Source organism: Athene cunicularia, assembly GCF_003259725.1.
Source record: "Athene cunicularia isolate RWA chromosome 7 unlocalized genomic scaffold, athCun1 chr7_part1, whole genome shotgun sequence".
Lineage (NCBI taxonomy): Eukaryota > Metazoa > Chordata > Aves > Strigiformes > Strigidae > Athene > Athene cunicularia.
The window spans coordinates 38,249,774-38,265,123 of record NW_020799107.1 but is presented as its reverse complement, the minus strand read 5'-3'; the positions used below and the strand labels follow the sequence as shown (position 1 = coordinate 38,265,123).

Here is a 15,350-nt window from a genome sequence, read left to right as displayed (position 1 = left end):
CAGGAGATTGTTCCAAAATTATCCATTATATACACTAATACAATATTAGGATTAAAAAATTCTAGGAGGAATAGAATTAACAAACAAGGTCAAGTAGTGGTTTCAGTGTACAAAGACCTCCAAAAGCGTGGTTGGTTTGCAGAGGCCTTTGATGGTAAAGTGAGTTTCTTGGAAAACAGAGACTGTTTTGTCTTTCTTATGCTTTTGCCTTTTTTCTTCTTCTCTTTTTTTTTTTTCTTTTTTTTAAATGGATATTCCTCCAACAAGAAATATGAAGGTGACACGATAGAGGTTAACTGTTGCTAGATGAGGCTTTCCTCTAGGATTTCTAGTGGGTTTTTTGAATCACCTTTTGTTCAGTTCATTTCTACAGATAGAATTGCTCAGTGTGTTTTTGCTTGTATTGATGTTTTTCTTGGAGAGGTGAAAAATATCTTCCATCTTCTGTTAGCTTGTCATTCCACTTTTGCAGAGTGATGAAGCCATGAAAGTTTTGATATATGAATTTTTAAGGTGAAAGCCTGCCAATGGGATAATGGCATTCTAATAAGAAAAAAATTAATCAACTGTTAATAAGCCTAGTCTGATTTTTGAGATAATGATGGAATGTACTCATTGCTTATAGTCTGAAATGTGTGTTTTATCACAGTGGCATGACTGAAGACAGCATTGAAGGTGGCATAGGTCTTTCGTAATACATTTGTTTCTTTATGGGAATGTGGAATAGAAAATGGTTGCTAGAGGATAATGAATTGGATCGGTACCTGCCCTGGAAAGTTTTAAATAAGCACTGTGACTGGACATGTTGACATTTTCATCGCTGCATGTAAAAATTTCCATACTTCTGGCAGGAGGTTTGAAGAACAGTGTAAAATTTACTGAAGTGATTTCTTCAGAAAACATGTTCTAGCCACTGTGTAGAAGACATTCTGGAACTCACTTGCTGTAGTCCACCTCTGCTGTCATTTGTCATCTAAGCAGCAAGATAATGCTCTCCACTGCCCACCCCCAACAAACAGTGCCTAGAGGGGGGTTATTTTCTGCCCCTCTTCAAGAAACGTGTTTAGAAAAACTCAAGTGGTGCTATTTCTGTGCTAGGGAAAAGAGGTGAGTTGTTCAGGTGGGACACTCCTTGCAGTGAGAGACTGTTTACACACGTGAATGAGATTCCCTCCAGTGTGTGTAGGCTGAGTCTTTGTAGTTCAGTAAAACGTACCACAGAGAAGGTCAAGCTGGTTAGGCTGTAACAAGTGATATCACTGTGCTGGTGATCCCACAGGTTAATTAATCCGGCTGAGAAGTACAGTAAATTGGCCTTCTGGAGCTTCAGCCTGCATAGCTAGAGTGCTTCTGTCTGTGCCTTGTTTGTTCAGAATTACCCTGGGTCTCTGCATATCCGTAGATGTAGATCATTGAAGAATTAAGCCTGGAAAGGACTTCAGGGGGTCATCTAGTCCAGCGTCATAATCATAGCAAGGTCAGTGTCTGTCTTGTTTTTGGGACCCCAAACAGTACACAGTGTTTTAATGCAGTTTGAAGAGCACTGAATTAAGTGGGATCCTGATGCTCCTGCTCCTGGAGCCTAGGCTGCTGCTGACCACTTCTGCCAGGGCACAGTGCTGGCTAAGGCATGGCTTCGTGTTTGAGTCTCTTCTGCAGAGCTGTTCCCCAGACAGTCAGTCTCCAGCCTCTATTGTTCCAAGGGCTTATTCCTGCCCATGTGCAGGACTTTGCTTTTGTTCTTGTTGAGTTTCAGAAGATTCCTGCCAGTCTGTTCCCTCATCCTGTCTAGGTCCCCCTGGATACCAGCCCTTTCCTCAAGTGGGTCGACTTGTCCCCCCAGTTTGATGTCTTCCACAAACTTTGTGAGAAAGCATTCCGCTTCCTACTCTGGGTCATTGATAAAGGTGCTAAACAAGACAGGTCCCAGGATAAAACCCTGCAGTACTACACTTGTGACAGGCATCTGGGTAGAGTAGGGCCCATTAGCCTTTGAGCATCCCACTGTTTTCGTACCCATCTAGTTGTCACTTCATCCAAACCATACTGTCCCAATTTGGATTAAATATTGTTATTGGGAGACAGTATTGAAAGACATGCTTAATTAGAGGTTAATGACATGAACTGTTCTCCTCTTGTCCATAAACTTGGTAATTTTATCATAGAAGGCATTCTGCACATGCCCAGGAATGTGTTCCTGCGTGGCTCATACAGAGGGCTCACTGCAGCGTTTAGCATAAGTGACTGATTTGTAGTTCCTTTGATCATCCTCTTGGTGCTTTTTGAAGATGGGTGCAGCATTGGCCTTTCGCCAGTTGTTGGACACCTCTCCTAACCTGCATGACTTTTAGAAGATGATAGAGTGTGACCTTGTCCTTGCAATGGCTGCTTCTGTCCTTGAATCAGATTACAGCAGTGGCTTGATTTGACTAGAAATGGTGACAGGTACATGCCAGTTGTGAGAGTTCATGGTATGTCCACTATATGCAGTCATAATGGGAAATGAATCATCGTGGTATAGCTGTATATATATATTCATGTGTGTAGTAAAGTTTTCATTATAGGAATGGAAGGTATACTCACAAATCTGATGAGTTAAGCAAAAAAAAAAGGCAAAAAACCCACAGTGTTTTAACAGGTTTTTTTGTATGAGTCAACTGTACCAAAGCACTTAGCATTACTACCCTTTAAACACCTTCACAGAGCTGTATGGCCAGTGTAGGACCTGGCCAAGACATAACATTGCTTCCATGACCTGAATTATTTAACGTGCATTTGCTTGTTAGATTTCGGTTTTATGTTTCTAGCCCTTGTCACAATGGCATTTATGTGGTAGGTTTCTGATTCTTCTGCTTCTTTTAATGTGATGTCATTTCTGTTTTGATTGGTGGTTCATGGGGAGAGTTACTTTTAAGTTTGGAAGAGATTTTTATTTCCTGACAAAATATTGCTGCCTTTTTTTTTTTTTTCCAAGCACACACATGTTCACACATAAGATCTTTCAAAAGTTTCTTTCCCTTCAAAAGGATTTGAAAGGTTCTTTAATTACGCTTTGTGGTTTTTTTTCAGTCGTTGAGTAAGTAAATGTGTTACAAAAAGATGTGGCTACTGCAGCAGATATTATAAAAGAAGACTGTGACACTTTTAAGAAATTCCTCTATGCAAAGTTGCACACCATTTCTATGATAAGAGCAGTGCACTGGATATTTGCCTCTAACATGGCTGTTTAGGCTCAGCAGTGCCTTATAAAAAAAAATAGAGCTAGTTTGATCTTGCAGAGTTTCAAGAATCTGCAGAAAAGGATTACATAAGGGTTGCATAAATGTTCTAAATAATTTCTGCTACAGTAAAGAACTTTAAAAAATGAAAGTTGTAGGAACCTTATCAACTCATTTGAAGTTCACTGTCCTGGGAAACAAAAGTCAATAACCATTTAAGATTAAAGTTTAAAACAGCAACAAAGCCAAAAAGAGTATTAGATTGTTTTTAAAATCATAAATCTTTATTCCTTGTTCAACCACTTGAATTTATGTAACAAGCAGCACTGATGAGCCCTGTTTCTGGTTTTAATAGGGATGTTACAGAAAAAAAATAGAGACTGCTTTTTTTCCAATCCAGTATCAAACCTCTTAGAGTGGGTATAGAGTTATTACAGAGCAGCTAGAGATTAAATAGGCCATTTAATGGGGAACTGCTTCAGGTGTGTTTTTTGATGGGGGGCCTTGGAGTATTCCAAGACTGAGATTGCGGAGGTGACTAAAGCTGTTGTATTTTCTCATGGTTCTGATGTAGGAGGACTGCTGAGCTAAGCATGAATGTTGAAGAGTGACCTGTGAATATTGATCCTGTTTGAGACCAGCAGTTTCATTTTGGGGTGATCACTGTCACATAGCTATTAAGTATTTATTTTCAGAATGCATTTAAATAAAACTGCATTAATCTTTACCAGAATGGCTTTAATGACATAAGCCCAGAATTGCTGCAGGAAATTCATGTCATTTATGAAGTTCTGAAGTGTTGTGTTTCTTCTTACCCCTAGTTTTAGTAAATCTGTTCTAGGTCATGCACAGCAACATGCTTACATAAATGTTCAAATATGTTGTTAGAACAACTGAAGTTTGGTTTTGTTTTCTTTGCGGTGCAGAATGGTGGCGAACAGCGGACACACACTCTCGTCCTGGGGCAGCATTTTTCCCACCGCTCCTGGGAATTCCACCACTGTTTGCACCTCCTGCACAGAATCATGATCCTGCTTCATTCCACTCAAGAACTACAGGAAAAAATAGTCGGAGCAGTATAGAAAAAGGTAATGGCTAAGGTTGTAGAGGGAATAATTGTATTGAATTTTTGCATGTGCAGAAAGATGTCGAATTTGAACATTACCTCTCATTTATTCCTAAACAGTTGATTCTGTTAGCTGAGCGTGAGACATACATAAGTATGGACTTTCAATACCCAAATACTCTTTCTACTAACAATTTACCCTCCCCTCTTTTTCCTTAGATAGTTTGTCTGGGACTGAGTAGTAGGGGAAAGATTTCTTTTAAAGTTTGTGGTTTGATTTAGGAAGCCACCTGCTTCCATAGCGAGTACCGTTCCTCTCTAGACAAGAAGCAGTCACCAGGTAATTATTTGTTGGGGGGGGGGCATGGAGGGAGGGATGGCTGCAGCTACAGGATCTCAATGAAAATAGCTCAGTGATGTTGGAACGTTTACTTGCATTTCAAACCAGTATTTTATGCAGTGGTATTGCACACCTTTAGAAGATGTAAAATACATTTGCTTGATGTTGGACACTTGGTCCGTCCAGCTTGGAGGGGAGGAGGCTGAGGGGTGACCTGGGGCCTGTCGATGGCTTCCTCATGGCAGGAAGCAGGGAGAGGTGCTGGTCTCTTTGCTTGGGGGACCGTGACAGGACGCGAGGGGATGTCAGCAGCATCAGGGGAGGTTCACATGGGGTATTAGGAAAACGTTGTTCACTAAGAGGGTGAGCAAACTTGCCAGGGACATGGTCATGGCCCCAAGTCTGTCTCTGCTCAACAAGTGTTTGGGCGGTGCTCTTAGATCTGTAATTTAAATTTGAAGTTCTCCTGTGTGGAGTCAGGAGTCAGACTTAATGATCCTTGTGGATCCCTTTGTACTCAGGATATTACATTCTGTGTTTCACAAAAAAAGCTGCAATTTTTTTTTAAATAGTTTTGGTAGATTTTAGGACCTGATACGTGCTATAAGACCAATCTAATAACAGTCCTGGAATTGCAGAGTAGCAAGTTTGTGTGGTTAGGGGTATTTTTTTAGGAAACAGTAGTTGTCTTGACCAATAAATAAGCAAGGTTGAATGTGGATGTTGTTTCAAATGGCCTTCCCACAACTTCCCTCTCCCCCCCCTCAATTTTACATACTGCAAAATGGATAAAATATCTTGGATTTCATGTGGTTTTCTTTGGAGCTGGTTGATACTTAAAAACAGTAAACAAAGCATTCTGAGAGATATTCACTGGAATGAATATTTTTCTGTCTTCTTTCTTCAGAATCTTTTTTTTCTGCCTCTGAATAAACTCAAGGATAGTTTGGGCTTAAAAATGGACAATTTCAGATTTTTTTCTTTTCTCTCCTTACAGGGTTAAATGTGTTTGTTTTTTAAGTCATGGGTGCTCTGGATGTTTTAATTAAAATAACTCCATGAGCAAATTGAAGCGACTCTTTGGTGACAAATCTTTTAGTATATGTTGGGAGTAACTTGTGAGCAGTCTAGTATCTTGTTACGTGTTCGTGGAAGCTAGATTAGTGTGACTGGGGCACCTCAAAGGAAGTATCTGCTACTTCAGATGTTTTTCAGTATCACTTTGTAAATCTGTCATCTTAAGGTATAAATGGATCACTGAATGGGAACAGTACCACTGTGGTGTCTGCTATCAGCACATCTGTACTATCCACTAGCATTGCAACATCTGCAGGACAAGTGAAAGCTGTAACCTCGGGAGCAGGAGGACGCAAATACAACCAGGAGCAAAACAAAGTTCAGCTTTTGGACACCAGAGCTGACAAAATCAAAGATAAGGTAAATACACAGAAAATACATTCTGATTCAGACAAAAAATTGACATGGTAAGTGTTCTGATTGTGTACACAGCAGCATTTTTAAGTGTTCTCTCCCAGTAAAAAATATTGTGTTTTTTTCTTATTAGAGCACGGTCTGTACCCTTGTCTCTGGATTGTTTTGGGGCTTTTTGAGTTGTTCTTTTTGTGTTTGTTTTTTCTGTTTTTAATGTCTTGGGGTTTTGACATGCTTATGAATGCTTAGAATGACATGCTTAGGAGTCATTCCCTGCTGGCAGCCATCTAGACTAAAATACTTCTATTTCTTGGTATTTATTTATATTTTTGTCCTGTGAGTGAATTGTGCCTGTTGCTTGCTTTATTTCTGTTATTGCATTACATTCAGCTCCCAAATATGAGTGTTCCTAGGTGAGAGGTTGGCATTTTCAAAGGACAGTTGGTGTTTGCATGTATCTGCATAAAAATAGCTGTTAGCACTAAAACGGTTAATTTGTGTAGTGATACGATGTTTAATATATTGACAATAGGGAAATCATTAACATATTAAAGAACATTTTCCCTCAAAACATTCTTCATGTGTTCAACAATTGATAACTTTTGAAGGTATCAAGGCAGTTATAAGTATTTGGGAAATCTTAGACTTTTTTTAGGCTTAAATACTAGAAATAGCTCTTTCCTTTCTAAAATTCTGCTTTTATCCTGGATATCTATATGCAAAATGTAAGCTTTGTTTCTGTGGTGCAGAGGTAAAGCTTTTTCCAGATAATGTCTCTGTATTTCTGATTTACTGCAGTTACACAGAATACCAAATAAATTACTGTCTTTTAATATCTCCAAATACCTTCCCTAAAAGTCTATATCTTAAGTAAATGAACAGAAGCTTTTCAGTTCACTTTTTGACTCTTTGCCTTATTCATAAAACTGAGCTGGTATCACTTAAAATTTCACCTCTTTGCTGCTTTTTCAAATTTCAGTCATGATGTTTGTCAGTATTGTTATCTTCTCTTTCATATTATCATTTGTCTTTAAGTATAAGTTCTGTGTCTTGATATTTTCTTTTGATGTGGGTACTGGTTTCAAACTCCAGTCGCAATTTGCTAAATACTGAGTTGCTGTGAAACAATGTACTCAATGAATTAGCATACCTCCTTTCTTAAATTTATTTAGTTTTGTATCTTTACATTTAAATTATCTATCTAATACAGATAAATTTCAGGTTCTCAGCAGTTTTGCTTCGTAAGTTTTTGTAGTAGTTTTTCTAATACTTGAGTTTGTTCCTGGTCTTACTTGAAACGCTGACGTACTAGACTTCCTTCTAATTCTTATTCTTAACTCCTTTTCCTCTGAAACTTTTTGAGGTAATTGGTATTTGTTAATGTAATGATTTGAACAAGCTTTTCAGTAAAAACATACAAAATACTCTAAATGAGAACTCCCAACATGAGGAGAAGATGGAGAGATAATTTTTTTATTTTTTTTTTTTTTAAGAAAAAGCAAAGCTCATACCACGCTGTTTTTACAGTTGGTGAAAATCTAAAGAGTTAGTTCTTGTGTGATGTTTTCTTCTGGTTGAACTCTAGTTCTTTTGCCTACCGTCTTAGGGAATCCTAAAGTATAGTCTGAGTGTAATATAAATTTTTTTTGCCTGTAATATGTGGAAAAACAACTTGGAAGTTGATAGAAGCATCTGATATTCAAAGTTGTAGTAATTAGAAGTTCTCGTCCAGTTCCTTTTTCTAGGGTGTGTATTTGATCATTCAGAGGGCTCTACATATCAGGCAACGATAAACCCGAATCTTATCTGAAACCTGAGTTTAAAGTTGTGTCACATATTCGATCATCACTGTGTATTTGTGGCATATCATGTCATGTCTGTTGAGCATAGATGTCATTGTGGTGTTCTGATATACTACTCATGACTTGTTTCTTACATACAAAAATTTGGTAACTGTGTTTCCCTTTTACCTTACTGTGCTGGTCACAGTGTTGATAACTTCAGCATACTTTAATTGTCTTCCTTTAAGCCTGTCCTCTTTGTGGCCAAGATAAAACTGAGTAAGCAGAAACACTTTATAAATAATCATTCATCTGAATGTGCTGCTTCAGTCTCACAAAAGAAATGTAAAACTGACTGCCTCTTTATTGATTGCACTAGTGTATTTGTGGGATGAGAAAGGTCAGCAGGATTTTTATATTGGCAGAGCAACAGTCTTCAGGAAAGAAGGCCTAGCTGGTGAACTTGAGTCTCACGTGGCTTAGAGAGAGTCGCCTGCCATTGTGTGCACTGGTGAGACTGGAATCCACTTCGAGCTCTTGCTTTTGGGCATTTACTTACCTGGATTCCAGAAGTGGCATCAGGATGCTGGGTTATTAACTGTAGTCACATCCTTTACCTTTAATATCTTGGCTATTACAATGTTGTGTTTCCTGTATAAAATTCAGTACTTTGAGCTGTGACTAAAATATTTTGAAACTGTCACTTTAGTCACCTTTTTGTGGGACTATCCCATTGGGTCATTAAGGTTGACCTACTTTTCTTGGTACTCTTATTCAGTCTAGATTATTGCTTTCTGAACAATGGTCATTTTCAATTAGCATAACCATCCAGCAGTTTTGCAATAGTCAGTGAACCAAAACAAAGTATGAACTCTATTTTTATTGAACCCACTCCTGCTTCAACTTTTAGGACTATGTTCTTGCCAGTAGAGGAACTAATCGGCGTGAAATTTGCTTTTTAAATATAACAATAATAATTTTTTTATCGAGCATATTTCTTGAGAAGTCTTTTATTATCTTTTTCTAAATAATATATATTTTTTTATATTCTATAAATACCTGCCTGGTCTTACATGTATCTTTAGAGGTCTAGTACTCTCTTTTTTTTTTTATTTCCAGTATATTTCAAATGAAGTAAAAGAGTACTTACTTTTTGATCTGTACTTTTCCTTCTCTTTTTTGACTATTTTGTGTCAGCAAGCTTTTATAATTTCTTTCAAGTATTTTTTGTTGCTCTAAATGTCTTCACAGAGAGAATTTTTCTTCACAATTATCTTTCTCTCCTTCTGACTTTCATGGTTTGATTTAGTCCGAATTATTTATTTTCTCTGCAGTTTACTGGTGTTTTTTTCCCCCCCCCTCCTAGCTGCTTTACCTTTTATGCTGGATTTGATAGAAACTTCTCTATCAAGATTCATCCTTTAATATCAACTAAATGCATGAGTTTAAGTTTTCCCTATCATTACATTTTCTCTAAGCTACTAATTTGCCATCCCTTCTTGTGGAATCCTCCTAATTCAACTTCTTTGTATTGGTTTTAGCTATGTCAGAAGATTCTATTTATGAAGTAAAAAGTTCTGGGGAAGTGCTTGTGTTTCACAATATAGTTAAGTGCATAGTTTGTTTTGAAGCATTTTATTACTTACAAGTTATACTAAATTTTGCTTCAAAATTAGCTGTCCCTTTTGTTACTTGAGGTAGTTCTTTGTGAAATGAGACTTATGTGGTGGATGATGCTTGGCACTTGCCACCTTCTTTTTCACAAAATGTTTCTGACTTCTTTCTTGGTACGGTATGAAGTGATAGATTTGTAAGATACAGCAGCTGACACCTTTGTAAAGGTATATTTAAAGTGTTGATGAGTGAAAGTAGACCCTATAAACCCATTGATGTACTCTCCTTTTTCCAGACTGTTACATGCATCTCTTCAGAAGATGATGTTATGAATATGTATGTCATCAACATTGTGAATAAACTGGATATTTCTGATTTTAGTGTTTTGGGTGTTTTCCACATACAAAGATAGTTAGAGAACCGTGAAGGGGAAAAACTAGAATAGAATCCTAGACATGTGATTCCAGGAGGCATTGTTACTTTTACTGCTTCAGATCGTGGTCTCGTCCTTCATTTTATGATCTTAACCTTCACGAAAAAATATTCTGCATCTGTGCCAAATATTAAACAGGAAGATACTTAAATGATGTAAAGGACACCAGTAATGAAACACACAGGACCTACCATAGGCCAGCATAGTTATTTAGATCTGTTATTTTTAAGTGTCTACATACATTCATGTTGTTGTCTGTTGTGTAAAGTATCAAGTGACACCTTTCTGAATTGAGCGTGAAACAATAAATCCAAATATATACGCTTAAATTCTTGAGATTTCCCAACAGTGAAACAATGCATGTGACAGTATGTGGTAGGTGTGATGATATGAAGTGTTACTGTGTTCACAGGAATTGATAAAGAGAACCTATCTTAAGAAAAACAATAGATAGAAGCCAATTGACAAATAGATGAGACTTAATCTGCATACAGCTTCCACATTTCACAGCTATTTCACAAAGTAAATTGAATCACATTATTGTGGTTTAACCCCGTCCAGCAGCTGCTTGCTCCCTCCCGTGGGGTGGGGAGAGAATCGAGGGGCAGGAGTGTGAAAACTCATGGGTTGAGGTAAAGGCAGTTGAGTGGAGAAAGCAAAAGCTGCAGTGCAGGCCAGGCCAGAGGAGGAATTCATTCCCTGCTCCCCGGCGCTTCGCCGTGCAGGACGGTGGCTTGGAAAGGCAAAAGCCCTCACTCGGAACGGCCGCCCGCCCTTCCTCCGCCTTTCCACCAGCTTTTATTGCTGAGCACGGCGGTGTGGGGCAGCCCCCGGGTCGGTGGGGTTCCCTGTCCCGGCTGTGCCCCCTCCCCGGGCTGCTGCCTGGCAGGGCAGGGCAAGAAGCAGAACAGCCCCGAGGCCTGGACTAGCAGAGCTCTGGGGGAGCAGCGCTGCTGCGCTCCCCGATCCCCGCACAGCGCCATCCCAAAACAGTACACATAAATTTATGTTCTCCCAGTAATTTAAGTGAATTTCTTCTTAAGACAAGAATTTCTGACATAAAATTGTTCTGTCTTTTTAGTCTCTTGTTTTATAATACACCTATCATAAAAAAATAGATTTGAACTTTTGGGGAGAGTTTTGTTAAGAAAGCCTGCAGTTCTAAAGCACTGTTTCTCTGATGCTCCTGTCTGCATTGTTATCTAGAATTGCTGCAAATTTTTCGCTCTCCGGTCACCTCTATTTTTGCTGTCCATCTATCTTCCTTTTGACTAATTTTAACCTTACCTTAACCTCAGTCAGTGACTCCATGTGCTCTTTTTAGATGCTAGACAACTACTTCTGTGGCCTGACACCTGTAATATTGTTTCACATGTTTCTCTGCTTTCCAACATCATTCTGTGAACATTATGTAATGATTAAATACACTTCAGTGCAGTAATACATGCTTTTATGTCTCTCTCGCATAGCCACCATCATAACAGTTCCTTCAGGTTTGTTTTTAAAATACACATGTTAGTTTTAGTTAGCTCCTCAAAAAGCTAACTTTTCTCATCCATTGCAGCTTAAAATCTGGTCTTGCAGTGTCAGCATTTTGGAGTTCCTTTGATTTTTTTTTTTTTTTAAATTTTTTTTTTTTTTTTTTACACCTTTTTCTCCATTCTTATGTCTTGGGTTTTTTTACTTTCCCATTCTGGTCTCTAAATGTGTTCTTCCCAATAATTTCAATATAGTATAGTTGTCACTGTATTTCAGCAGATTTTGGTCCATTTTTCAGAAGAAAATCCCAGAAGCATTTTGATGAGCCTACCCTTTTCTGTCCTCAAAACCTCACATTTCTGAGCAGCGCATACTGTGAAATTAACAACTTAACATAGTTAAATGAAAGTGTCACTGAAAGATATTCATGAAATCTAATGTGTATTGTTCTTCCTGTGTTAGCTTGCAACAAAGCTTTTGGTTTAATTTTTTTTTTTTCGGAAGCAATACATTCTGTGCAAGTTTGCTAGACCTGAATTCTAGGCTGATTTTGTAGGCCTAAATTTGATATATTGCTCTGAAAGGTAGTGATGCCAACTGTTTTGCCGGTGTGGGGGGTCAGAAAAATATTTCAGTGGAACCTTCTGACCAGTTTTTAATTTTCATCCTCTTGTGAAGCACTTCCTTAGTCTTATGCAGAGACAGTCAGTTGTGTTCAAGGATTGCAGATCACTTTACTCCAAATTCTTACTGCTTTTTGTTTTAAAGATTATGTGTTATAATATGATGATACAACCGATTAAAGCTGAACCATTAATAGAGCATTCATCTTCCTGGTAGAAGCCAAGAAAAAAAGCAGTGGAAAGCTCTAGTAACAGCGACAGTGATTCAGGCTCTTCTTCAGACACCTCAAGTGAAGGCATAAGTAGTAGTGATTCTGATGATCTAGAGGAGGATGAAGAGGAGGAGGAGGACCAGAGTGCTGAAGAGAGTGAAGATGATGAATCTGATTCTGAAAATGAAGCACATCGTAAAAACAAGAACAAGGTATGACACCTCATTCTGCTGCTCAGTCTTGCACTGAAAGCTGCTTGTGAAGAATTGACCTGTGTGCATTTGTACCAGTGAGCAGTTACTTAACTGAATGCTAATGAATGCTAAGAATGCTCTTTTTGAGTTTGCTTCAAGGTTTTCTGGGGATTTTTTGCTTCCTTTGTGTGCATGCATGTGTGTGTTTTGTTGTTCTTAATGGTCTAGGTGTTTTAACGGTACACTGTTACTTTTGATTATAAAGTGGGAAATACAAAGAAATTTAAGTGCTGTGTGCCAATAGTGAATTGGAAATTCATCTTTCTATGGATGTTCCTTTGGCAGTTGCTTTTTTCCTAGTAGGGTGGTTACTTTTTCTAGTCAAGATTGGAATCTTGGGTATCCTCTTGGGTTTACAGTCAAAAATACATTTAAAACCAACCATGGTTTAATACTCCTTCTCTACTAAGTATTGTCTTCACATGCTGAAACTATCTGGGGGGAGAAAACCCCTAAACAATAACTATACTACAGGATTGACTTTAAAATTATTATTGTTCATCCTCTGCCAAGAATAGTGTAATTGTTTCATGGGGACTGATGATGCACCTTTTTTTTCTTTAAAAAAGGATCTTTAACTGATCTGTATCAATAGTCAAAAATACTTATTTTACAGGTGCTAGTGCATAGTGGCGTAACAGATATGAAAACTGATGGACAGAAACATGAAAAGTCCCAAGAAAAAAGAACACACCAGCAGATACCTCTTGTTGTGTCTGATTCCCAGACCCACTCATCATTCCAGTCCCAGCAGAAGCAGCCTCAGGTTTTGTCACAGCAGCTTCCGTTTATTTTCCAAAGCTCTCAGGCAAAGGAGGAATCTGTGAACAAACACACAAGTGTAATACAGTCTACGGGATTGGTTCCCAATGTGAAACCTTTGTCTTTGGTACATCAAGCCAAAAAGGAAACCTATTTAAAACTCATAGTTCCTTCCCCTGATCTACTCAAAGCAGGGAATAAAAATACCTCGGAAGAATCTATCTCTTTGACCAGCGATGTAAGATCAAAACGGGTGAGTGAAAAATCACTGGTTTTTAAAATTATTTGTAATCTGCATTGCCTGATTAACAAGATACAACATTGTGCTATCAAGCACTTTTAAATATAATGTTTAAAAATTATATGTATATTGATTTTCATGTCATGGTTTTTTGACATGTTTTTAGAGTTGTTACGGATTTCTAAATGAGATGTAAATTAACTAAGTTGTATAAACTGTGGTGGTGTTTTGTTTGTTTGTTTAAAGTTCCCTGAACTATTCCATAACTTTCTCTTGGAGACAAGTCATCTGCTTGGTGGTGTATGTGCATACCCTGATACATACATGATGTAATCTTACACACAACTTACTGTCACATAACACCAAGCTTGAGCATCGTGCTCTTCACGTAGTGTGAACTTACAGCTCTGCTGAAAGCACTCGTGTACTGGTGAGAGGACAGTGAAATGGGCACAACGAAAGCAAAGGTGTTTGTCATGCATCTCTTGAGGAAAGTGTGCAGTTAAAATCAACATCAAAATAAGAAAAGTACTCATAGGTAAATTGTGTGGCCTGGAAATTTTTCCTGTGCTGCTCCTAGTTTCAGTCAGAATGCTGATAGGGTACTTTCCGGATCTGGTACGGAAGCATGGCTTTGTTTTATTTCAAGTTGGATAGTTTTATGTCAAGGTAATTAAACTTGCCTAGTTTAATATTAAATAATGTAGTTGAAAGCCTTTTTAAGAAAAGTGTTTGATTTAATCTTGGGGTTTATTTGCTCTATAAAGACAGAAGGATATTCAGATACTGATAGCTGTTAAAACTCAGTATGGCCCTGACAGTAAATTTGATCTTCCTTTTTACTGGTCAGGACTCTACAACATGTTCACATTGGTCTGTTGGAACAGTTCTGTAGTTTATAAAAATTCTTTGTAGATTCTCAGTTAGTGGTGATTATGGTGACTAGAGATGAATTTTCATAATTTCTCTTCTGTTAGATTTGTATGGGGATTAGAAGAAAATCTAGCATTTTGGAAATGTTGAAGCTTCAGAGATATATATTTTTATATATATATATATATATATAAGTACATTTACCAAGGCAGTTTTCATTATTAAAAACAAAATTTGTTTTAAACTAAATAGTGTTGGTGAAGAGTAAACTGAATGCTGATTCACAGCTAACTCAGTCCTCAGTGAGGACTGAAAAATATTTCTAATGTAGTTTTTATTCCTAGACCAGAAGAGAAACACTATTTCTCCTTTCATCTCCCAGTTACTTTGTAAAATTCAAATAAGCTAGTCATTTACCTGGAATGGTTAAATAAATTACAACTATGAAAACATACGTCTTTACCATTGGAAGAGGATTCTGCTGTCAGACTTCAGATGATGAGTCGTTAGCTGATGATACATCACCCATTTAGTGGTTTGATTTCTTTAAAAATTTTACTGGAAACATGCACTGTGTGATTATTTATTTTCTAGGTTCTCATAATTTCATAGTTGGTTTTAAATGTTAGTAACTTCAAGACTGTATTGTATTTGACTTAATATTTAAACATTGGTTTTTAAATGTACCATCTTTATCCATTCTGTTTATTCCATCAAAGATGATGCATTTTCTTTTCTTTTTCCTTGGAAGAATCTTGAGTCTAAAGACAGTGTAAGCTTTACATACATTTCTGAGTCACTACTGATTTTTACCTGAATAAATTTCAGGTACTGCTTTTTCAGAGTTTAAAAACTAGCATATCATAATACTTCTGAGTAATTCCTTTTTTTTCCCCATGGGTTTTTTGATAAAAATTTTCTATGCTAGGAGCTTTCTTTTGGTTTTCTGCTAGTACTGTAGCCACTGGTGTGTTGTATTTAACCTTGTGCTTTAAAATGAACAAATTACTGCAGCTAGTTTTA

At 37.5% G+C, this 15,350-nt stretch overlaps 2 protein-coding genes across 15 annotated transcripts in view; both read left to right on the top strand.

Moving 5' to 3' along the window:
- WDSUB1 (WD repeat, sterile alpha motif and U-box domain containing 1) overlaps positions 1–15,350 on the top strand; it is a 127,832-nt gene that overhangs the window by 33,321 nt on the left and 79,161 nt on the right. The gene's annotated exons all lie outside the window — the stretch shown is intronic.
- Positions 1–15,350, top strand: part of BAZ2B (bromodomain adjacent to zinc finger domain 2B) — a 108,154-nt gene that overhangs the window by 40,567 nt on the left and 52,237 nt on the right. For all 14 annotated transcript variants that reach the window (XM_026852205.1, XM_026852213.1, XM_026852212.1 and 11 more), the window contains exons 3-6: positions 4,145–4,306; positions 5,868–6,061; positions 12,203–12,409; positions 13,068–13,466. In XM_026852205.1, coding sequence (XP_026708006.1) covers positions 4,145–4,306; positions 5,868–6,061; positions 12,203–12,409; positions 13,068–13,466 — 962 coding nt within the window. The remainder of the gene's footprint in view (positions 1–4,144; positions 4,307–5,867; positions 6,062–12,202; positions 12,410–13,067; positions 13,467–15,350) is intronic.